This window comes from Sturnus vulgaris, chromosome 12, assembly GCF_052056855.1.
Source record: "Sturnus vulgaris isolate bStuVul1 chromosome 12, bStuVul1.hap1, whole genome shotgun sequence".
NCBI classification, from domain to species: Eukaryota; Metazoa; Chordata; class Aves; order Passeriformes; family Sturnidae; genus Sturnus; species Sturnus vulgaris.
Window position 1 is genome coordinate 17260551 of NC_142254.1, and position 24336 is coordinate 17284886.

The 24336-nt window shown below is 43.1% G+C and overlaps 1 protein-coding gene across 1 annotated transcript in view; it reads left to right on the top strand.

Annotated features, from left to right (window-relative positions):
- Nucleotides 1-24336, top strand: part of CMIP (c-Maf inducing protein) — a 129340-nt gene that overhangs the window by 102528 nt on the left and 2476 nt on the right. Inside the window, exons 8-20 of the mRNA XM_014874446.2 lie at nt 695-798; nt 1363-1467; nt 2261-2614; nt 9994-10059; nt 11126-11152; nt 11600-11648; nt 13078-13185; nt 15652-15768; nt 17200-17340; nt 18241-18288; nt 19027-19173; nt 20652-20757; nt 21846-21916. Coding sequence (XP_014729932.1) covers nt 695-798; nt 1363-1467; nt 2261-2614; nt 9994-10059; nt 11126-11152; nt 11600-11648; nt 13078-13185; nt 15652-15768; nt 17200-17340; nt 18241-18288; nt 19027-19173; nt 20652-20757; nt 21846-21916 — 1443 coding nt within the window. The remainder of the gene's footprint in view (nt 1-694; nt 799-1362; nt 1468-2260; nt 2615-9993; nt 10060-11125; nt 11153-11599; nt 11649-13077; nt 13186-15651; nt 15769-17199; nt 17341-18240; nt 18289-19026; nt 19174-20651; nt 20758-21845; nt 21917-24336) is intronic.

Below are 24336 nucleotides of genomic sequence, written 5' to 3' on the forward strand. Positions count from 1 at the left end.
GTGTAATAAGGTTACACCTGTGTAAATGTGAGGAAATGTCTGTGGACTAACACTCACCAGACAGCAGAATTTACTCCTTTCACATCTAAAAATAGCAGGTGATGTGAGGAGATGCAAGATTTCAGATAGCAGGTGCCTCTCTGCCTTCAGGATTTAAAGAAAGCCACTCTTGAGCTCACCTGTCAAATTCACAGCATAGCTGGAGTAAAATCCCTGGAGAAAAAACAGATCACTGGTTTTGTACTTGATTGCTTATTGATAGCATGTCAAAATGATTTTCTCTAAAACCAGAATAGATACCCATGCCAAATATGGAAATAGAATATTTTTTGAGTTTTATTTCTAAAAATCTATAGTTAGGAGTAGAAGCAAAAGTGCCAAACAAAAATATATTTCAAAATCAAAATACTAAGTGAAAAGTGCAACACAAATATAAGTGATTTTTTTATGTTTTTAGTTGATTGTTTCATTACACAGAACTTTGTTTTCAAAGTGGGTATAAAGGAAAGAAGAGATTGGAAACACTGTCATTATTAATGGGGAGAACATTACTTCAATGCAGAGGTGCTCTTCTCCTGAAGCTTCTCGACATAATAGCAATGTGAATTCAGTTGTGTTTGAGCTGGTTTCTTTTGAAAACCCACAGTTTGGATGTACATTCACTGTCTTCACCGAGTCTCTCCTTCTTGGACAGGATTTTGGGAAGTGCCCTCGGTTGCGGCTCTTTACTCAGGAGTACATTCTGTCTTTGAATGAGCTGAATGCTGGAATGGAGGTGGTGAAGAAGTTTATTCACAGGTTAGCTGCATTTAATTTATGGTGTATTTCCAGTCCTGTGTCCATGCTTTAGTGTGTTACTTCTCCCAGCCCTGCTTTACTGGCTGTTACCAATAGCTGGTGCTTTTTTAAAAAAGCACTGCCAGACAGCAAATAAATCAAGTCCATCAGGCAGTGTTGCTGAAGTCTCTTTTTAAAAATGCTAATTCTCAGATAAGGCTGGGGTTTCCTGCCTACTTCCACACTGCAAGCAAATGGACTTTGCTATGCATACGTTCTTGATACACATTTAGACTCAAAGTCTCTGCAGAATGATTCAAATTAAGTTTTGAGCTCATAATGCTCACTCAAATGTGAGATTTTGGGAGAACATTAGGAATACCACATCAATTAAATTGATGCTTAGTCTTAGCCTCATTCATAAATAGGGCCATTGCATTTACAGGGTAAAAATATCTCTCTGTTATGGCCCTTCTGGAGATCCCCCAAGGGTGCCTATACAGGTCTATATCCTCGTTCTGGCTGGCTGGTTTTGCCCACAAAAATCTTCCTCACAATGATACCATCATGTTTTTTGTTTTTCAGCATGCATGGTCCAACAGGACAATGCCCACATCCCAGGGTCCTGCCAAATCTCGTAGCTGTCTGCTTAGCTGCCATTTATTCCTGTTACGAGGAATTTATCAACAGGTCAGTATGAATTCCCAGCTGACCACGTGTTATTCCCTTCCAAACCACCAGCACTGCTAAACAAGATCAGCAAGAGATGAGTGTGCTGGAAAACCTGAAAGAAGCTGAGCCTTCATTCCCTGGTACTCACCAAGGGAGGGATGAAAGGCAGGGGTGAGACCTTGAAGACAGGGTTGTGTGTAAATCCCTGTGTCTCTGCAGCTTTGAACCTGAGCTGGATTCACAGCGCTGTCTCCGTTATTGTGGAAAATCTGATTCCTCACTTGCCGCAAAATAGACGCCGCAGTTCTTGACACACGAGCCAGTTTCCAGTAGACACTGAGGGTTCCCCTCTGCTATGTTTCCTGTTTGTTTATGCCTATCTGACTTTCCTCATGGCAGAGCACGGACAGGGGCTGCTCAGTGTCCAACACAAATTCCAGACACGAGGGCTGCAGACAAATGTCTGGGCATGTACTATAGCCAGATACATACTTGGGCATGGATTCTGTTACAGCTTTGCACAACTTGGACAGGAAAGTTCACCTTTAGACTAAACTGGTCTGTCAATTAGAGTAATGAAAAGCTCAAATCTTTGTCAAATAGGGGCTGCAGAGCAGTCCTATTGGAGCCTTTTAATGTTTTTAATTGATTCCAGTAATCCGATTGCACAGAAGAAAGCCATCCGGTGGGCTGGAGTGAAATGCAGTGGGAAATTGCAAAAAATCGTGGCTTCTCAGCATTGCACTCTCTCTCCCGCTCTCTGCTGGTCTGTCTGTCTACTGAAATTTCTTCCTTTCTTTTTAAAATTCAGTCGGGACAATTCACCAAGCCTGAAGGAAATTCGGAATGGCTGCCAGCAGCAGTGTGACCGAAAGCCCAATCTCCCCCTCCGCCTTCTGCACACCAGTCCTGACCTGGTCTCTCAGGAGGCCACCTTGACTGAATCCCGTCTCAAACCAGTTATTGTCACTTCCAACGAGATCCACGTGGAAGTGGAGCGCAACAACACGGCCAACCAGAAGATGACGGCCGGCGTGGGCAACGACAGCGAGCCCAACCTCATCGACTGCCTGATGGTCAGCCCCACCTGCAGCACCATGAGCATCGAGCTCAGTGCCCAGGCAGACAGGATCCTGGGCTGCTACGTGGAGATACTCAAGATGCTGTGAGTGACTATTTTGAGCAGCTTTTAGAACAATGTAGTCTTAACAATGGGGGGGCTTTTCCCACAGGCCTGTTGTCTTCAACATCTGTGGCTCTAGCCAGCCACATGGTTGTAAATCTTAACTCCAGATCTGGAGAGTCCAGCCTTTGAAAGAGGCATCTGGCATTGCCAAGATGTTCTAAAAATAGCGTTAGGAAGATGAAAATGGAAAGCTTATTTGTACAGTGAGCCTCAGGCATTTTACAGAAGATGGGATGTTGGTGCCAGTGGTTTCTGTTTTCGTTCTTGCCCACCAAAATAAATAAAAAGACCCATTTGTCTCCTCCAGGGCTCTTGGGATTGCCAGAGACAGAGCTAGAAAGGGCAGGACTGTGCTTGGTTCAGTACTTGTGCAGTGATAGGCAGCACCACTGCCTTGACTTTAGGGTTATTGTTGTTCACTTAGATGTTCTCCCTTTGTGTGCTTGTAGAAGTTTTATGACTTATTCAGATTTGCTTGTATTAGAGTGGAGTCTCTGTCCAGTTGCTTTGGTACAGTGGACCTGTATTAGGCATCAGGTGTTCAAATAGTCTTTACCACAAAATGGTGGCAAGGTGATTCTTGGCAGACAAATCATCTAAATATCTTAAACAGGAGTATAAAGGAAAATGTTCTTCAGGAAAAACTTGGTTTTCTCAGGATGAGTAAATGAAAAGAAAGAACAGAAAGGTTGGAGTGCAGAATGGGAGCTGGTAATAGAAGTGCAGTAAAACAACTTTGTTAGCTTTGACAGCTAGCTCTGATACTGAGTCACAGTATGTTTTGTGGCAAACTGTTAAATATCTACATTAATTATTTTTAAATGGTGTAAGACTTAATGAAGTCGTAGTTGAACTTTTTAGAATCTAAGGCATGGTGGGTGAAATCTGGACTCTGCTGTGAACCATGAGCAAGTGCCTACATTTGACTGCAGACAAATGCACATCTGGGGGTACACTCTCAAGGAATAAAATGAAGTCAAACTGCTGTGATGGAAGATTTTGTGAAGGTTTTGTCCCACATTTTTATTTTTTTTCAAAATACATAGTACATATTTGCAGTTGTACTCTTCCACTTACTGCACAGCTGACTCACAATTATTTAAGCACTCATTCAAAACTGGAGACAGGACAACTGAGTACCAGATACTGTTCCCATTAGATTCTTGAGCAGGAAGTTGCTGTGAAGGCTAATTTTGAATATTTTTTTTCCCTGTGGCCTAGGTTCTTCTGCCTTTAAAAATGTTTGCGTTAAAAAAGCGCAGCATGAGTTTGCTTCTAAGTCTCCACGCACCCAGGTGCTACATTAAACACGTCGTGTATTTATTCCTGTCCCCTTGACTCTCCCTGTTTTCCATAAACACTGAGCACTCTCCCAGTCCTGATGCTGGTTTGGATGCTGACTCACTAAGCATTGACGGTTTTGGTTTCATCATGCAGCTGACACACACTTATAAACAAATTCACAAATGGGCATGTTCATCCTCACAGTCTCTCTACTTTTAAACATTTGATATGCCAGGTCCTAATTTCCATTTAATTTGCTACACAAAGAGCTCATTTCACTCCATACCTTAAAATAATCTATTTTGTTGATGCGTTTCCTGTCTTGAAAAATCAAGTTGTTCAGCAGCAGCAATGAAAATGGGAATGTGTTACTGTTAGAGGTGTTGTAGGTGTGGGGCAGCTTTGGGCCCTTTTTCTGGTTGTACAACAGGAGTTCTGAAAGGTGAAACCCACAGGATGTGCACAGTGGGAGACCAGTGACGGCACAAAACTGGTGCAGCTCTCCTCACAGTGCCCTGCACAGCCTGCTTGGGAAACCACAGCCTGTGAGAATATAGGGCAGCTCCTAAGGCAGAGCCGTGGCTCTAGCTCCACTCATTTGAGTTCTCTTCCATTCCTCTTTGTCTCTTGATTTTTTTTTTGGGTGCCTGAAAGCAGTAATGCAGAACCTGCTCCTGATTCTGCTACTGGCTCACTGGGGGGTTTTAGATAAGTCACTTTTAAATGCCTCATTTTCCTTATTTGTAAAATACAGGTAAAGATTTGCAATGTTGTTTTTTAAAGGCTGAAACCAGTGATGGAAAAGCATTCTAGAAGGGTTTGTAGTTATTACCAAAAATACAAGATAATGCTGTTGTGATGCTGATTACTTTCCTGCTCTAACTCTTCTTGAACAAAGGGTTTCTGTTGCATGAAATGCTATTACTGTACTTTAAGAATCCGAGAACATGAAGAAAGAGAGTAGAAGAACATGCCAGTAGGAAGACAACATTAATTATAAAACAACTGCTATCCAGGAGCTGAGCTCTCAGCAGGAATTCAGTGAAATAATGTTCTTATTAATAACAGTGGTAAGCCAAACATAAATAAGTTGCTTAGCATTGAGTTTGATTGTTCTTTTAGGTGTTTGACTCAGTATCATCATCAAAACAAGAGAGTCACCAGTGATGATATCTTTTTTACATAATTAACTTAGGGCAGCAGGGAGTAATTTATTTAGGCAAATTTTAATTATTGGAAGTCTAGCAAATAAGAATTCTCAACAGTAGCTTCAACAGAGGACATTTTATTGTTCACCTAACTCTTACACAGTGCTTACTTTTTGGAGAAAACACTCACTTCTAATGTTGATGAAGATGTTATTTACCAATCACTGTAATACTTCACTTTTTGCACAGAAAGCTAAAAGGGCAGTTTAGAAAGTTCGTCGATGGGGCTCTTCCAGCACCTAGAACATCTTTGACCCTTTTTCTAATGTAGTTGAGTAACAAAACACAACTATTGCCTACAGAAGGAAAATAGAAAGTCATGATTTTAAAGATGTTGGCAGATGACCCAAAGTCTGGGCAGATTTTAAAGGAGATGCAGTCTCTAGGGTAACACAGTATTTTGGTCCTGCACTCTAAAGTGGATCAAACTTCTGTGTCAATATTGTGTAACTCATTCTGGACTCTGATAGTGAGTTACTGACACCAGCCAATGCCTCCTGAATGCTACAAGTCTTAAATGGGTGTGTAGAAAATGCACTAAATTCATTGAAAAAGTTCTGTTCATCATATTAAATTAGGGGCTCTGAGAACAGCTCAGCATTGCCCAGCTCCTAATTGCATATTAATGTTTCCATGCATTTGGGAACGTCTTGTACAGCCCAACTTGTGCTTGAACAGGACAACCAGGGTTAGAGAAGGTTGCAATAGAAGAGGCCATGTGTCCACTCCTTGGGCTGGAGAACTTCAAAGTTTTCTTTCACCTGAAGCACCCCACTGGATCCAGAGGGTGGGGAGACACTTAAACTGTCTCTGCAGTGAAATCTGGGTCAGCAAATAGCCAGGTCAGCTGGTTGTGAGAACAGACCCCTCTTGGGGCAGCTCTGTTGGTGTTGTATCATAAGCTGTTACCCTTTGTGTTATTTTTGGTTTCCATGGCTCCCTGTAGTGGCAAGGGTCTGTCCAGACGTCCAGACACTTGTACCCCTCTCTGGGACCAGTGTCACAACCTGCTTTGGGCAACTTTGTGTTGCTGTTTCCTGATGCTTCCATGCCATCTGTAAGCAGTGGAGCCCATTTCTGTTCCCAGCAGTCAGGGCAGAACCTTTCTAGGGTCTTTCACTGGTGCTAAATTTTCTTCTTTCGAAAAAGCCAAACAAACAAGCCTGTCTCAAAAGAAGACTGAGCATGAAAAGGCACCTCACTGTTTTGCAGATAGCAGCTTTGTGCCTTGTATTGACAAGAGGTCTCATGAGGCTTTTTCTGAGCTTGCCCTGGCGCCCTGAGCTAAACCTTACATCATACAATTCAGGGAGTTGAACCTAGAGCCAGGGAAAGACATGTCTGGGGGTATGGTCATATTGTGATCTGACAACAGAGGTTACCTTGTCAATCTGCTCAGTCTGGAGAAAGCTGCTTCTGAGTAGCTGCTCTTGTCTCTTCATTATCCTCCAAAACCTGAGGACTTGGGGCTTGCAGCGTCTCAAAGATGAGAACCGCAGCTTTCCAAACACAAGCACCCACTGGAGCTTCCCCTGGCTGCTCTGCATTCCCCAATAGGTCAGTGGCATGCTCTGAATATCCCAAGTGGATTATCCTGTGTCATGTTTATCGAGGTTGCCCTGGGCTGCTCGTATGTTTTGGATTGTTTGTGCTGCACATGACATGCGGGCAGGTTTTCATTTTGGTGAAAGGTGATCCCGGGGAAGGAAAATGTATTATGTTGGCAGGCCAAGAGCGATGATGGCCCAGAGGCAAAGTCACTGCATTCGGGGATTATTTAATTAATATGGTTGTTCTGTGGCCTGGCCAGTCCCCTAGGACAGGTTTCAGGGTGAGGGAGGCTGTGTGCAGTGGCAGGTGATGGCTCTGATCTGTCACTGCCTGGCTCCGTGACCCCCATGGAACCCACAGGTCGGGCTGCAGCCTGGCTGCTGTGCTGCTCACCTGGAATTGCAAATCCTGCAAAAAATCAGAGCCAGGGAATTGTTCTCCCCCTTTTATACTGCCAGTCCTGGGATTTGAGCTGTGTGATGAGTGTTGAGCCCAGTGCCCTTTGAAGAGCTGGGAAGGGAGTTTGTCACAGCGCTGTCCCAGGATCTCCCTGCAGCTCTGTGCTCCCTCCTTCTCCTGGCCCAGCCTCTTTGTCTGGCTCATTGCAGTGGTTGTTAACTGCAGCCAGAACTAATCCATCTCCCTTTCTTTCCCTGCTTCAAACACTTCTGTCTTGTGTTGGAGCTTTGAATGGACTGAGGAAAAAAAAAATGAAAAAAAAAGAAGAAAGCAACTGTCTGAAATGAAAGAAGAGTGCAGATGAGATGAGCACAGACAGAAGGAAAATGTTTTTGAAAAGGGAATAGGTGGGAGGAGGAGAAACACCGTAGGCTTTTAATAAGTAGTTTAGTTTTATTCTTGTGCTGTGTTTGTTTCATGTTTCCTAGCTCACATTGAAGGGATTACAGACTGCAGATTTTATGTTCAGGTCCTACTTACGTGACCAAATTTTATATATTTCAATAGGAGATGGTTTCCTTCCTTCCTTCCTTTCTTTCTTCCTTCTCCTTCTGGGGAAGCAGACTGATTTATTTTCATTGCCCTCTCACAGACCTGTCCTGCTCCTCAGCTTTGAGAAAAGTCAGAGTGATACTGTCCCATTCTGTCTGCAGTTTCATTCTATTACAAAACAACTTTTTTCTTACTCTTGCAATTTCTTTTGAAGCTCAGCCATGAAAAATTGATTGGTTCGTATTATTAGTAATCACAACTCTCCAGATTGCTCAAGAAGGAACTTCAGTGGTGTAACATTTAGCCTGAGATGTCACAGGAGCTAAGTCTCAAAGCAAGTCTCAGTTTTTAACGTTCTGTTAGAAAATATTTGGAGGTGATGTTTCTCATGTGATATGAACCTTTAACACCTCTGAATTTTCCAACTCAGCATTTTGACTTTCGAGTCTTCCCTGCTCAAAAATCGGCTTTTAGAGTTGTTTGTATCTACCAATAAAAATACGTTGTTTTTAGAATAAAATTAGCTAGGAAAATAAAATATCTGGACTATGTTCTCACACCTAACAAATGTGGTGAGACCCAGACTGTGTAGTGAGACCTGTGGCACTTCTCAGGGCTGCAGGTATAGATAGAGCTACGTTGCATCAGCTCTCTCCTACAGAGACCTGGTATTTAAACAAGAGACTTCCAGCTGAACCTGAACACAGGCCAGAGTTTTGTGTCACCGACCCATTCAGTGTGTCTACAGGTCAGAAACAATGCATGATCTTGTAGATAACTTCAGTTAATCAAAGCTTTGAACCCAGAAAGCTCATCTTAGAGATGCTGTGTCAGAGGTTTCCTTGCCTTATTTCAGTTTATATGACAAGCCCCATCCTCAGGTGTGTCATGATCTCACTTTACACTGACTAAATGGAAAAACAACCCCTGTAATGAAGTCCTGCTTCATGTCTTACTGTTCTGAGACAATAAACAGAGTTGATCATCTTCCTTATTTGTTCAGTGGCTAAGCAGGTGAGGGACTTTTTGTCTCTGGAAAGAACCTTATGAATAGGTGATCACAAAGTGCTGTTGCTGCTGCTGACTCACACTCACTTTAGGTTTGTGAGACACCCTTTGTCTCAGAATTCCCCTAGGTCAGACCTGAGAACAGAATTTCTCATGGAGGAGAAAATTAGGTTCACTGGCTTCTAGCACAATTGGCATGGGCACAGGGTTTCTTTTTTGGATTACTGTAACTTCACATGTGCTCTCCTGGTTTTTACTACACTAGAGTGCTTTCAGGTCACAGTGGTTCTCATGGGTCGGTTGCTTGCATGACATATCACACATTTGTGTAACCTGAGCTCATACTGCTCTTGGGCAAGTGATAACTGCTTCCCTGGTTGATTTTTATATCAAGTAAAACTTCTCTGCAGGTTGCTTCTTAGGAGTACCCTGCTCATGCATTTAAATTTTCTTTTTCTGTGAGCACATCTTTGTGGATGGTGCAACTTCATGTGTGTTACTAGTTTATGGACATTTCTGTTTTATGTGGTTCAAAAGATGGGCGACACTTTTGGAAATGCATCCATCTTCAATTTCTCTGAGCTAGAGCTTTCCCTTTGCAAAACTGCATTCTTTTGGAACAGTTCCTGTGCATATGTTGTCTGTCTGTAATGCTATCAGTAGATACTGTCCATTTGAGAACATTACACTTCGTTCCTTCCCAAAGACACACCACACTTCTGTGCCAAGTTTCCAGTAAGCTGCAGCCAATACTCAGGTTTTTAACACTGAAATCCAAAAGGTAGCAGCACTAAGAGGAGGTGGCAGGCTCTTCTAGGTTGTTTCTACAGACATCCCCAGGTGTTTCAGCCCATATGAGATTCACTTCTGTGCGTACTCATTGTTACTAATGGGGCTGAGAGCCAGGGTCTGAGCTTTTCTGGTGGGTTTTGTGTCAGAAATGGATTTGGGAGTATCTTTGTTTTTACAAATGGGCTTATGTCTTAGAGCAAAGAAAATTTCCAGTTAAATGTAAAGAAGAGCTTTAAATAGCAGTGGCCTGGTAATTGCTCTACCAGCTTAGATGAAAGTATTGCTTAGTGATTAAATGTCAACAGGTTTCATAAACAGCAAATGTCTTTAAGTTGACATAAAGAAGGCCTCTCTGGAGGTCACTGTAAATACCAGATTTACTGTGCCTCAATGGAGAATATGCTGAAAATGGAAAGGGAAATGTCAGTGTAGATTTTGAGAGTGCTTCAGTAAACCAGAAAGGTTGTTGGTGCCCACAGTAAAAAGCTTTTAACTCCTTGAACTAATTGTTGGCAAACCATACTTAAAACCTGGTAACCTATTAACAAAATGTTCATTTTGCAGGTCAGACTACGATGACTGGAGACCAGCCCTGGCCAGCTTGCTTCAACCTATCCCATTTCCCAAGGAGTGAGTTTGCACTCTTAGTATTTTCTGGCTTGTGCTTGTGACTGTTTTTTTTATGGTGAAATATACGTCAAGTAAGAAGTGATGGTAATAGGAGCTTTGTCCGTCTAGTATTGATTTAGAAACTGAAGTTGATTTTGGCTGATGCAGAGGGATGTGAAGACCTCCCCATGTTCAACTTCCTTCCCCATTTCTCTCAGATGATCCTGAAAAGAAATATGGTTAACTAGAGACAGGCAGACAGGAAGGGAAGGAAAGCTGGTGAGGAGGAGAGCAAAGTGAGAAATTTAGTGGAGGAGGATGATTTACTGGCGTCACAGAGACTCCTGTCATTTGTATTTTGCACTAAATGAAGAAGCTGCCCTATGGATCAGCCAAGCTCCCTCAGAAACCTATTAATGAACAGTGGTGTTTATAAAGTGCAGACCTCCATGGACAAAAATTACAATCTGTAATTGTACAATTTGCTGCCTTATCACATCCCCTAATGACCTGATGTCTTGAATCACAGAGGTCTAATCCTCCATGCCAGGTTACCTGGGCTACAGTGAGAGCTTGGAGATAGGTAACAGAGACATCATTACCTGAGTCAAACGTGAGTCTTGGGGGAGCTGTAAACCATACCATGATGCAAGGCACTTCACAAAATGACCATTAATTGCTTTACTGATGTATGATGCTAATTAGCTGCGACCATACCCTAATTGCACTGCAATTAAAGAATACACCTGGCTCTTGGAGGTAGGCAAAACTCTGTTTGTAATTATGTAATGGTATTGTAAGCCTTTTACTTTCTTCTGACCCAAAGCTCCCACTAAGGTTAGTCAAAGCCTTGTCTAAGACAGACTCAAGAAAAGCAACAAGATTTTTTCCAAGTAATTTTCCCCTCTAGGTTAATGAAAGAGGCTTTATCTGATTTTTTTGTCTTATGTCCTGCAGTTGCTTAGCAAGTCCTTTTATTATCTGGAAAGAACTGAAACGTGCTTGTTTGGTTTTTTGGGCTTTTCTTTTTGCGTCTCTCATTTCTCTCAGATCCTCATACTCTTCTGTTTTCTGTTTTAAATTTCAGGGCTCTGGCACACGAGAAATTCACAAAGTAAGTTTCTGGGGCTCCTTTGTTTTATTGAATAAATGCTTGTACTAGTCAATAATAGCAATGATGCATTATTCAGTATTGTGTCTCTAATGGCTTTTATCTGTCAAGGGCTGTAGGCATGTTCTGTTAGCAATAAAAAGTTTTCTTTGTAATTTATTGTGCTAGCAGGAACCCGAGGACTAAAGCCACTGGGTGCTGATAGAATTTACAAAGGAGTTTGTCAGTGCACATCTCTGAAATATTTTCTAGGCAATTGTGAAGACACACTGTCCTTAGTAATCACTTTTAGTCATCATATTTCCTTTCTGTGGAAGGAGTTCAACTTGTTTCTCTCCAAATTGCATTAATATATATAATTTTAGGTGTTATTCAGAAGAGTTGATACTTGTGTGAATACTGCAACCAGCAACTGCTTATTCTTGTCCTTCTTACTCTTATTTTTTTCAGGGAGCTGAAATATGTGATTCAGAGATTTGCAGAAGACCCGAGGCAAGAAGTGAGTTTGTTGGCAGTTTACACAGAGTATTAGTTGGAGGGATTGCAAGTGCACTTGTTCAAATCTCTCCTTAAGTAGTTTGTTCCAAAACACGGTGTGGTTTTACTCTGCCTAAGTCTCTAAGGAGTAGTGGCCACTCAGGGTGGTTTATGAGTAAGGTTTGTGTTGTCACCTCCTTATCTGGCATCAGTTGATGTCCTTGTTCTGCAGTAAACTGCAACCAGCAAGATTTTCCCCCTCTGTGGGATCACTCCGAGCTTTTCATCTTCTGTACAAAAATAAATGGAACCAAAATCCCTGGATCCACCCAGCTTCCAAAATAACAGGTTTTATGTAGCTGTGTTTCAGCTATGTTGTGTGCAAATGACCGTAATTCTCATGAATTGGCAGCAGAAGAGGGGTGGGAGGTGTGTTACTGGGGTGAGAGTGTTGCTGCTGCCTCAGAGCTGCACTCAGAGCCTGCTCAGCATCATCAGCTTTGGCTGAGTCAGAGGGAACCTCAGTGATTCTTGCTTTTGGCACAAAGGCAAGAAAGCTCCCTCAAACTGTGGGTGAAGCTGTATCATCACTGCCCAGAACTCCTCGTTTTCGTGGATTTAGCTCTTGTTAGCACTAGTTATCCTTGTCAGAAGAGAACACCTTACCCTAGAATGGCACTAGGATTTAATCTATCACTAGTGTTCTGTGCCCAAAGGAAAGAATTTACCTCCCCCACACAAACACACCTCAAAAATGGAAATGGAACATCTGTTTCTTCAAGTGAAAGAAAAAAATAATAAAAGGAAAAAAATAAAGCTTAATTATGACTTCTCTATTAAATTGTGGGACTAAATATAGTAATCTCTGCAGTGGGCCAAATTTAGACTAATGGTTGCTCATTGGTGCCAGTTCTCCAGTGCAGCTTCCGTGTTCTGTATCCCTGTTGAGTTTTCCCTGTGGATTTCCTTCACCCTGACTCTGGTCAAATTTTATTAGAGCTGGAGTAATAAGAATTTTTAATGATTGGAATGAGCAAGCCATCAGCCACTACATTTGGTATGCAGATCACATCAGATACATATACATGCTGGGAGGACAGGGGGAAAATGGTAGAAGCTGAGAAATTTGTGGGGGGTTTTTGTTTGGTTTTTAGGTGGTGGGTTTTTTTCCAAGTGAAAGGAGCTGTTCTAGATTAGAGCCATTTTGTGTTTGATTTGTGTGAAGGGAATGAAAAAGGCCATGCAATAAGAGATGATGCAGCTTCCCTCTTGGTTATACTGAAAATCTGGATTCTGGGAGTGGAGACTGGCCTGCAGCTCTGTAGATTGGAATATTAACCATGAAATTTCCAGCAGTCCTTGGCTTTGCAGTTACTTTTGGCCCTGTGTGGGGGATGCTGGTGGTTATTGGCAGGAGCTGTAACCTCCCCAATGTGTTCCCTTCTTGGCAGGTCCATTCATGTTTGCTGAGTGTGAGGGCTGGCAAAGACGGCTGGTTCCAGCTCTACAGCCCTGGGGGAGTGGCCTGTGATGATGATGGAGAGCTCTTTGCCAGTATGGTAGGTGTCTGCAGTAATGTGAGTTTAGAAACTTCTCTGCAATAAGTAACTAATGCCTAGTTGGCAGTAACAAGATTTACTTGTTTTTGTCACAAAATATATTATCAAAATCACCATTTTGTTAACTGTGACTGTTAAAAAATCCAGATCTTTCTGCCACCAAATCCATCAACTCCCTTGCAGTCACAGTTTGGTTAGCACATTACTGTTCTCTTTTTGAACCTTGGCATGTTTTCTCACTGGTAGTGTAATACACAAACCATGCTTGTGCATATGTATGTATTTCTGTATTTATAAACTCCTGTCTTTGTCTGTATAAAAAATTCTCTGAGGGAACATGGAATACTGGGAGACAGACTGTTCTGTACATCCTCACCTATAGTTTACATTTTTAGGCTACTCTGGAATTTAAAACCAACAGTTACATTGGTTTAATCAAAGGGTGGATGGATAGATATAAAAAGGTGTTATCAGTGTCTGTGCCCAATTACATTGTTGTGAAGAGGTGTAATTAGAAACCAGCATTCCATTTCCAGCAGTTACTTCTTTTGTAACTCTGAGAAGGGCTAGACAGAAAATAACAGTTTTAATCAGTGATGTGATTTAAGCACTGTCTTCCTGGGTCAAGTCACGTAGGTCTCTCTCTGTATTAATTCTCCATATACCAAGGAAGATGGAAATGATAATACTGCTTTTCCCTGGTAAGAGGGGAAAACATTTGTTGAAGTTGGCTTTGGGTACATAGTCAAGTGACTTTCAACACTTCGTGCATCTCCCACATGCTGAACATTTTGGGACATAAAGAACATAGATGTCTGTCTGTACCATTGAATTCAGATGGATCAGATACCTCTGAAACTGATAACAGAAGAAGAGTGTTTACAAAAGGTTTCACCCCTCTTTACTGTTCATCTGTCTTTTGTCTTTGAAAAGAAAATTTCTTCAGAACTGTATAATTTCTCCTGAGAGCCATTGTGGTTGAAGATATTTATGAGCATCAGGAGATGGTGTGCATGAGAAAGCACAATGCTAACACACATTAATATGCAGTTCTCTGTGCCCTTTGCAAGGATGTTGATAAATACTTAAAGAGCTGCTAACGACTAACCATAAAGTTGGAAAAACACCCTGTTCTGAGATGCACCTAATGTTACTTTACTGTCAGTGTCAGTATTTTCCATTGCTCAAGAAAACCTCCAAAAAAACTTAATGAAAACTGCATGAAATTAAATCCCTTTTGGCTTGGAGGTTCACATTTTTAAAGGCCACCTGAGCTGATGGATGCTTAAGGAAAAAAAAAAATCTGTTTTTCTGAAGAGCTTGCTGATAATTAAGCCATGATTCATATAGAATTGACCTCATCATGGCATGGTTGTGATATTTTCAGCAGTATTGAACATAGTGCAGGCAATGCCATGAGCCAGGGGGGCCACAGAATGTATTTACAAGGTTATTGTAGGGTAGTGCTGATGTTGAGTCCACATAATGGAGCTCTTCCTGCCTGGGCTCTTGCAAAATGCAAATTCTCACGTAGTGCTCTGCAGCAAATGGTGAATCAGCCATCTGGGCTATGAAATAAGACTTTCTTCTAGGAACCCAGACTTCCCTGCTTTTAATCTCTAAGGCTTTTACACTGGAAATATTATGACCAAGTTCTTTTCTGAGAAGAGACATGTTTGATTTGTACAAGTGGCTTTGCATTTCTGCCATAGGCATTACTATGTGATATCACATGGTTCTTTCTGGAGCTTTCAGAGAGTCTGCAGAACAGTTTTGTCAGCTCAAGGACTTGAAGAAATGTCACTCAGAGGATGTTCTCAGCAGTTCGTTCCTTTCAGGGAAAACTGAGCCAAAGAGAAAGCAGGATAGTGGCCCAAGAGCATGAAAACCCATGAAGTTATCTCTGACTTAGTGCTCAGGACTGCCAGATTTCTTAAAGCAGTCTTTCCTTCCCCAGTCAGGTCCTGTCTGTTCATCCTGGACAGGTGATTTTGTCTGTCACCACCCCTTAACCAGCAGGTTGCATTTTACCTAGACACCCAGCCCACGCAGCCCCTGCTCCCCAGCTGCCATTTCCAGAGAAACACAAGTGCAAACAGATGCAAAAGTAAAATCCCCGGTGGTTTCCCTGGGGCTGGGCTCATCAGGTTACTGGGCATGGGGGCAATTGCACAGCTGCTCTGATGTTTCCTGGGGAGCCTTTATCAGGCTGTCAGCTGGGATCCTTTATGGAAGAAAAACTTCCCACTGCCTCAGATCTCACTGGGCATCACCACCTTCAAAAAGTCTCTTCCATTCAGCAGTAAAGCTGTTGAGACACTGCAACCCTAACTGTAAAGAGAGCCTTCATTCATTTAGGTTTATTGCAAATACTTAAAACTTTTGGACTGTTTAACAGCAGCCTTTCTAGAGGTATATGTGTTTCTTAGGCCTACACCCCTAATTTTACTTCTGTTTCTTGAACAGGTTCATATTTTGATGGGATCCTGCTATAAAACAAAGAAGTTCCTACTTTCACTGGCTGAAAATAAATTGGGGCCTTGCATGCTGCTGGCTTTGAGGGGTAACCAGACAATGGTAGAGGTAAGCCCTAAAAACATGTGGCCATAGAGGTTTATGAGCAGTGTTCAGGTTCACATGCCTTTCCCAGAAGTGGCTCTAGCAGGGGTCAGGTTTGTGTTGTGTCACACGCCAGCAGTGGGTGGTTGTGTTTCTCTGAATTAAGAGGAACAGATTACTGTACTGTAGATACGAGTGTGAATTAAATGAAAGGTGGGTGCATGAATTTTTGGAGAAAGAATGTTTGCTGTAAATGCAGCTGGAGGGATTAGGATGGGAAATAAATGGCCATGGTGGTGTAGGCTGTGGTGAGAGATCACAATTCACAACCACAAGGCTTTTCCATGATGAAATGAATCTTGTCTTGCCACCTGCAAGATGAGCAGTGCACAGGAAGTGCCTTTATGAAACCTCATTTGCTTGTATTAATACACATGTTTTATGCTTATGATTTGTTATTTTTGTTGTGCTAATATTTTATATGTATTTTTCTGAGTTTCTTAAGAGAAGTTTCTTGATAAGTGTCAGTATCAGCAGAAAGAGTGGATAAATAGATGGAAGGAGTTAGAGTTTTTCATTGACTTAGATTTGTGCATGGTAATTTAATCCAGTAAATAAAGGAGCATGCTGCATGAATATGAATATAATATTGCTGGGTTGGTTTTTTTTTTATTATTCATTAAAAATAATTGAAATTGTGGAGGGAATAAAAGCTTTGCATTTTAATTGCAATGGCATGGTACATAGCTGAAAAGGAAAAGCAGCGTGGAGGGGCAGCTTCTGTCCTAAATCTGTGTGACCTACTGGAATCATCCCTTGGGATCTGACTTGCTCCTGGCAGTCCCTTCCCCAGGGTGAGCTGGATGTGTTCCCAGTGAGCTGGGGGATGTCCTTGCCACACAGCCCAGCATCCTCTCCTGGAGCCTCTCTGCCCTTTACCCATCCTGCCTCGTGGTCTGGGTGCTCCTCACACGTGTTCTGCTTGCACAGAAACCCCAGCACCTAGGGATGGAAAATTCAGCCCTTAAGGAGCTGCTTGGCTCTGCTGCTGCTGGTGTGCAGTGTCCCAGCTCTGCCAATGCCCAACCCAGCCTGTGGACCTGGGAAATGCTGGATTGACTGTACCTGTTCTGGAGAGGGCTGTGGCATGGAGCCATCTCCCAAGCCTGATGCAAATAATTGCACCTCTCAGTCAGAAGGAGTAAGCAGTAATGGGAGCAGGATAGACAGGCTGGCTTTTGGAGGTTACACTTCATTCTTTACAAATAAAAAATTAATTTAGTGTGTTGGAAGGGCCATAAATATTGCTATGATATCCTCTAATCTAAACTCCATAATACATGCTCTAAAAAATTACCCAGGAATTTAAACCACCATGCCCAATGTAATTAGGATATTTGAAAGAAATTGAATGAAAGCCCTGCACTGACCACCCTCCTTTTGTTCTGCTGCTAGATTTTGTGTTTGATGCTGGAATACAACATCATTGACAATAATGACACTCAGCTCCAGATCATCTCCACCCTGGAAAGCACAGACGTGGGAAAGAGAATGTATGAACAGCTGTGTGAGAGGCAGAGGGAGTTAAAGGAGCTGGTATGTCACCCTGCACATATTGCCATAGCACACTGGGCTCTGAGCTCTCCACAAATGGAGGTACAAAAGAAAGACAAGCCGGGTGTGAAATTCCCAGTTAACAACAGGATGGGAGCAGTCCTCAGAGGATTTTACTGTGAATATATATACTGTGTGATATTTACTGATGTGACTAATCCCATACTATGTTTATGAATGATATTCAATAACCTGCTTAGGATCTGTATGAAGGAATAAAGGTGAAACCCTGCTGTCTCAAGATCTTGCAAGTCAGCTTGTCAAATTCTGCCACCTTTTGACATATGAGTAGCAAATGGTTCTGGTGCTGGCCAGCATTTCTGAATGCTCTGACATTCACAGCATTTCACTGAGATGGTCTTTAGGTCTAATTCTCAGAGCTAGAGCCTATAGAAAAAGATTCTTCCTGATTTTAAAGAGAGGACCTAGAGATTTAAAATGGACCTGCTCGCATTAGCACTTTTACACCTATGCAAACATACCCACAAACTTCCTCTTCCCTCTTTCACATTTATATTTGTCTTTAGCCCCTTCTCCCAGCCTGAAAAGTAGATGGTTTTTTTGAAGTCAAGCAAATGATTTTATCAGCTGCACCCTCTTAACCGCTTTGCTCACTTTGCCCAGCATTTTAAAGCTGTTTCCTTTAAAGTGAAAGTAGCCAAATGCTGGCAGGCTGAAGCAAATGGCACGAAGAGCCACTTAACCGTGGTTAGTGGGTGTCCCCTGGGGAGCAACAGGCACACTCAGTGTAGGGAAAGCAGGGATGAGGTGGAGGCTTTGAAATGGGAGCAGGGTTTGTGCTGGTGAGGAGCTTGCTGTACTTCAGTGAGTCTGAAATGTAGAGTGGCAGCTTGTTTGACCAAAATATCTTCTCTTTTACAGCAAAGAAAAGGTGGCCCCACAAGGTTAACACTGCCATCCAAGTCCACAGTAAGTTAATCATGTCAATAGAAAAACAAGCTTTGTCTTTCCATATTTAAACACTTGATTTATGTTTGCCATGTGGCACAGTGGTTTTGGGCAGTGGAGTGGGGAGCCATTCCACTTGCTCTGTCAACACAACTGGAGTTCACACAACTAAGGGCACATTTCTGCTCTTGGGTCTGTGCAGCAGTTTCCAACACCAGCAGCAGGCTGTCACATTTATAGTGCTGCTCAGATTTGGAATGGCAGCTCTGGGGACAGAGTTTTGCATTACAAAGGCAAAGTTTACAGTGTCCAGTTCTAGAGTTTAGTCATGGAAGTCTCAAAGACAACCAGCACTATTGCATTTAAGCGTGATGTAGACCCAGACTGACTTTACTGTGATCAGGTGATGGTGCTGAGCACAGCTGGGACCTGGACCTCGGGGTTAAATCTTCATAATGTTTAAAGACCCATCTTCAGCGTTTGCTCTGACACTGAAGCCTTTGTGTCTCATAAGGATACACACGCAAAGGACATTTTTGTCCTGATGTTTGGACAAATTTTTCCCAGGGTGTGTGAAGCAACGCTGCCACAAGAGCCCAGCTGCTTGCCAAACAAACAGAAACTTCTGTGTGTGGTTCTGTGTTACTGTAAACAAGTGGAGCAGTTGTGCAACTCGCTCTGGTTACCAGTATGGGTGACACCACACACTTCCAGGCTGGGCACCCACATGTCCCTTACCCAGCTCCTGTCTGCTTTCAGGATGCAGACCTGGCCCGCCTGCTCAGCTCGGGATCTTTTGGGAATCTGGAAAACCTCAGCCTGGCCTTTACCAATGTGACAAGTGCTTGTGCTGAGCACCTCATCAAACTGCCTTCGCTCAAGCAGCTGAACCTGTGGTCAACTCAGGTAAGTGCTCTGCAGCCTGAGCCCAGAGCAGGAACCAGTTCTGACTAATTCTGAAATTCCACACTACGTCAGCACAGGAAGAGTGTGTGAAGAGGCTTGCTTAGATGACTTTGTTCTCCTGCTATTTTTACAGGGCCTTCCTGTGGTTTAGCTCATCTTGGCAGCTGATTTTTTTCTCTTCACCCCTTCTTTTCCCTCCAATTTTTAATTTTTGTTTTATTTTTTTATTATAAAAGTGTTGCTGCTGTCTAGGGTTGAATGTTCCAGTTGGCCATGGTTGCTACTGTGTGCTGAGTAGAACCTGTGCTGCTGTTCATCTGGGAAATGCTTCTGCTTTCACCCAGTTAGGATGAAAAAATGATGTTCTGCACCTCATGTGGTCAAGCAAAGCACAGAGTCTGGCCAGTTTAGGCAGTGAATTGCTTGAAAGCTGATCAACCCAACAGCAACAAAAAGAAACTCAGATAATGAATAAGCAGAAGGAAATGATAATGAGAATGTGATTTTTTTTTTTTTTTTTTTTTGTAAGCAAAAAAAGACCCAGGTTAACTGAATGAATTATTTTGCTGTTGATTGAAGGAACTTCTAAAATTAAATTTTTCTTTTGTGTTTCGCTGCTGGTTTTGCTGTCTGAGCTTCTCCATTGAATAGGTTTTCCCCATTTTCTGTTAGCACCTATTTGCAGTGCTCTCTGAAAATACGATTATTGTCAGTGCAACCACAAAAAGCAGCATTTTTTTTAACCAGAGTGTCATGTAAATATTTTGTTTGGTTTTCCTAACTACTTTGTATCCCAGAAATACCCTTTTATTTTGCATGGGGATTATGAAGTAGAAACTGATTGCTCACTTGTTTTAAGCCTGTTTGTATCTCCTCCAGATTTGTCTTAACAATGTAACTTTTGCATTTGAAAAACTATCGTGCTTCTTGTTCAAAATGAGTCTGATTTCACTGAACAAAGAGCCTGCTTTTTGTGTGGGGTTTCTTTTTATTTAAAAAAAATTGTTTAGTCTCCATTTTCTTTTGCGATATCCTGGTTTCCATTAATCTAGAATTTAGAAACAGCAGAAACCAAGTGGGTCAATAGAACAATTGCCAATCAATAGTGCATTGTTCTTGAGACCAAAATAGCTAATTAATACCACTTGCATTGTGCTTTTTTTTGTGTGATGTGGTTGGGAACTGGCTGAGGCTGCCATAACCATCGTGTATAGCCTGGGTGGGAGCCTGCTCGTACAAAGTTCAGGCTTCAAAGGCACCAGTCTAATTAAGTGATGGCCTGTGGTTAAGTGCACACAAGTCACTTAATTTCTCTGTTCCCTGCCTGTGAGACAGGGATAGAACTATTTGCTTTCTCTGCTGTCATGGGCCATGGCAGCGTGGCTTGGAGGAGCCCCTTTTCCCCAGCCCTGTTTGCACTGAGCTTCTTGCCCAGGTGTGGGTGCCAGGTGTGACCCAGCTGTGCTTGTGCCCCACAGTTTGGCGACGCGGGGCTGCGGCTCCTGTCCGAGCACCTCACCATGCTGCAAGTGCTCAACCTGTGCGAGACGCCGGTGACGGACGCGGGGCTGCTGGCACTGAGCTGTGAGTGACAAACTGGGACACTCGTGTGGGTTCTGGGGAGTTCACGTGGGTTCGGGCAGGAGGTGGAGCTCTCAGTGCTGCAGCGCTGCTTCTGCAGGGATTTAGGACAGGCTGTGGCTGTGCTGGGGTTTAATCTTCCCTCCTCCCTGCCCAGTCCTGCAGCTCTCCTGCTGTGGGGTGGTGACCTGAGCCTGATGGCACTGGGTGGCCTCGTGTGGGCTTTGTCCTCCTGAGCCATACTCTAGATCTTGCCTCTGGCTTCACTGATGGCACCTGTCCTCATCTCATGTGGTGCCTGTTGCCCAGGGACTTCCCAGGTTTCTTCCTATGGGTATCCCCTCTGGGTGGGACCTGCCTTTGTGGTGCAGGAGGGGAAGATTGCAAAGCCATCTGGCAGCTTCTCAGTCAGTTCAGCAACTGTGTGCAGCAGGTTCCATACTCCTTCTGGCAATTTTTGTTCCTTCATTTTTGGAGAGGTGAAACTCTCCCTGTTCTTAGTTTAAACAAGGCAAGGCAGAGCGAGGCATTCAGGATTCCCTGAGCACTGAGAGCTGCTCCACGTGCTGGAATGAAGCTCCCTCCTGCACCCAGCAGTGCATTACAAACCTCACTGTTGGGTTTGGAGGGCTACTTTAATAGGCTTGATCCTATGCAGACGTGCCAGACAGGCCAGTAGTTATGGCTCATCTTAGGAAACTATTCTGCTAAGTACTGGAGCCTAAAATGGGAATGGGGGGAGGAGAGGGAGGACTGCCAGATCAGCATGGCCCCTGCGAGCTCCACGCAGAGCACTGAGAACGGGCACTGTTCAGAATAATGTGCAGGAAACCAATTATGAGAAGTTGACTGAACTCCTTTGAAGTCAGCAGTCTTAAGCATATGCTTAATGGCCCTTCCTAAATAGGGACTTTTTCCTGGATGAGGGCCCAAACAGCTGTTTATCCATTTGTATTTCTATATTTTACACTATTCAGCTTTTTCCTGGGAGTGCACATAGTCATGTCTTGCTTATGCTTTGACCTACTGTAAGCATGATATTTTAAGAAAATGCAGCATGATCATAAATATCTGTGTGTTTTCTCTTTTAGCCATGAAGAGCCTGTGTAGTTTAAATATGAACAGCACCAAACTTTCAGCAGATACCTACGAAGATCTCAAGGTATTTGTGAATTGCATCCTCTAAAGATAAGAAGTAGCTGTAGCAAGAGCATGTTGGTGATGCCTAGGGCAAGGAGAACTGACCCTGTGGAGTGGGGAGCATGAAAGTTATCTGAAGAGGGTGAAGTGGATTATTTTGTGGATATAATGACTGAAAGCAGCATTGTGAGATTGCTGGCTTTGATGGACCCAGGAAATATTTAATACACTGAATGGAGAAGTATGAGATAGAATCAGCAGCTCAGTCTTTTTGCCTGTGCTATCAACAGCAAAGGCTTTATCAGTAAAAGTTTCATAAATATATAGAAGCATATGGATTGTTTCTGACGAGGATACAGAGACAGGTGCAATCTAGTGCACACCATATCCTGTACTGTTACCAGGACCCAAAGTAACTTGGGTGAACAGTATCATGAGCTTTGAGTTGGAATGCAAAGGGAGAACTGAAAGCATCGAGGAAGAAGCAAATTTATCTTGACACCTCTAGGACTGGAATTAGGCTCTGAGCAGAAATGTCTGCACAGATGCCCAGTTCCAAAATTTGACATGTAATGTCTGGTTTTACTGTGAGTTTATAACCACTTAGGCAAAATGGTGTAAAGAACCAGGATGTAGTCCCGGGTGGTTTCAAGGCTTGCCTGAGATGTGTTGGCTTTCATGACTTCACGTGGACTTTGCCTTTAATTCTGGTGGTGTTTGAGTTGCATCTCCCAAAATCTTACCTTAGAGACCCAGGGACTCAAGATGAAACTTGACATTTGCTTGTCTTGGATGTTGAAACAGATTGGGCCACGTTTACTTAAAAGGTCACAACCTTGGGTTGAGTTTGGAACTTGAAGCAAGTCCTGTAATTGCTCTGGTTTCAAAATTCACTGCAAACATCTATCTTTGGTTCTGGTTGTGGAGCCAGGGCTCCCCCAGGGACTCAGCTGCAATGCTGCTTGCATGGAGTTTTCAAGATCAAGTTTTAAAAACTTGTGTCACAATTGTATATGCAAAGAAGTCCGTGCAATTAACAGCTGGCTTGCAGATGGGTTCACACAATGGAGCTTGTATCAGGCCCCAGGCATTTACAGACAATCAAGGTCAATGCTGTATTTGGGCCAGGGCTCTGAAATCACATCTATTGAAAGGCTTCCCTGATCCCACCTCTGCTTCTGAGCCCCTTTGCCACTCACTTCTTACTGAAACTCACATTTTCCTAACCAGTTCCCTCTGCTCTGGTAGTCCTTAGCAGCCATACAAGAAAGTGACTTGCCAGGGCAAACAGCAAAACTGCCTGTGAGCAAAGTCCTGATGATTGAAGAGAATTCCTAAAGCTGAGAAAACAGGCAGGCATCACTCTTTTCCCTTTCGCCTCTTCCATTGAGATTTATCTTGGCCCTTTTTTTTAGGGCTCTGTCTGTGTTCAAAGGTAGTAGTTTCTCTCCCTGGGGCACATAGTTGTAGGTTTGTTAAGAGCAGCTCTGACTTCAAAGAACATTTTTTTGATACAAATCTTTCCTTCTCACGTTGGTCTGCAAGAGCATTTGGGGCACAAGCCAGTGATGACATTTCCTCTCAGCTCCATCCCCCACCCCACTAAACACGCTTGCACACACACAGACACCCACATATGTACCAGGCAGGCTGAACCAGACAATAAATAAACACCCACTACTGAAGTCATTATTGCCTAACTGAAAAATTATTTGCTGGCAGTGTCTGTAGGATTATGAATAGCTCTTATCAAAATATGCGTGCACATAAATCAAGGAGTGAGGTAATAATGACTCCTAGAAACTTCCAAGTCCTCAATTATGCCCTGGCCTAATTAAACATGTTTATTTGTTTTGAGAGAATTAGCAGTGCAATTATGGTCAGAGAGCATGGAAAGGGGATTGTGGAAAGGAACAGTGCAATGAGCCTATCCCATCTGCCTCGTGTGGGGCGATCCAGGAATGAGATGGCCAAAAAAGCAGCAGAGCTGTGGAAGGGAGACCAAAGACACCAAAAGTTGCTAATGCTCCACGAGTTGTTTTAGTACATGGAGGGAAAAATGAGCAATGTGGAGGCTGAAGGAGGAATGTGTCTCTTCTCTCTGCTGCAGTGTGAGTCCACTGCCTTCATGGCAGAAGTTGGACAGACATGTTTTGCTAAGCATTTGCATAAGAAATGAAGATCAGGGTCTGATCTGGACCTGGTGCATGGGTTTTAGAGAGCAGGTGGGACTTAATCCTGTGTGTCTGCAGTGGTTCAGGATCGTGTGGTTCCTTTGGCACACCTGCCTCTCCCAGCTCAACGCTGAGCTCAGCACTGAGCCCAGGGTGTCACTCCTCTTCCTGCAGTTGACAGATCAATCCTCCCGGTTTGCTGGGAGGTGCTTTGTCCCTTTCTGTAGCCCTCCTACAGATTTGGATGCCACCTCTGAATTGAGTAAGT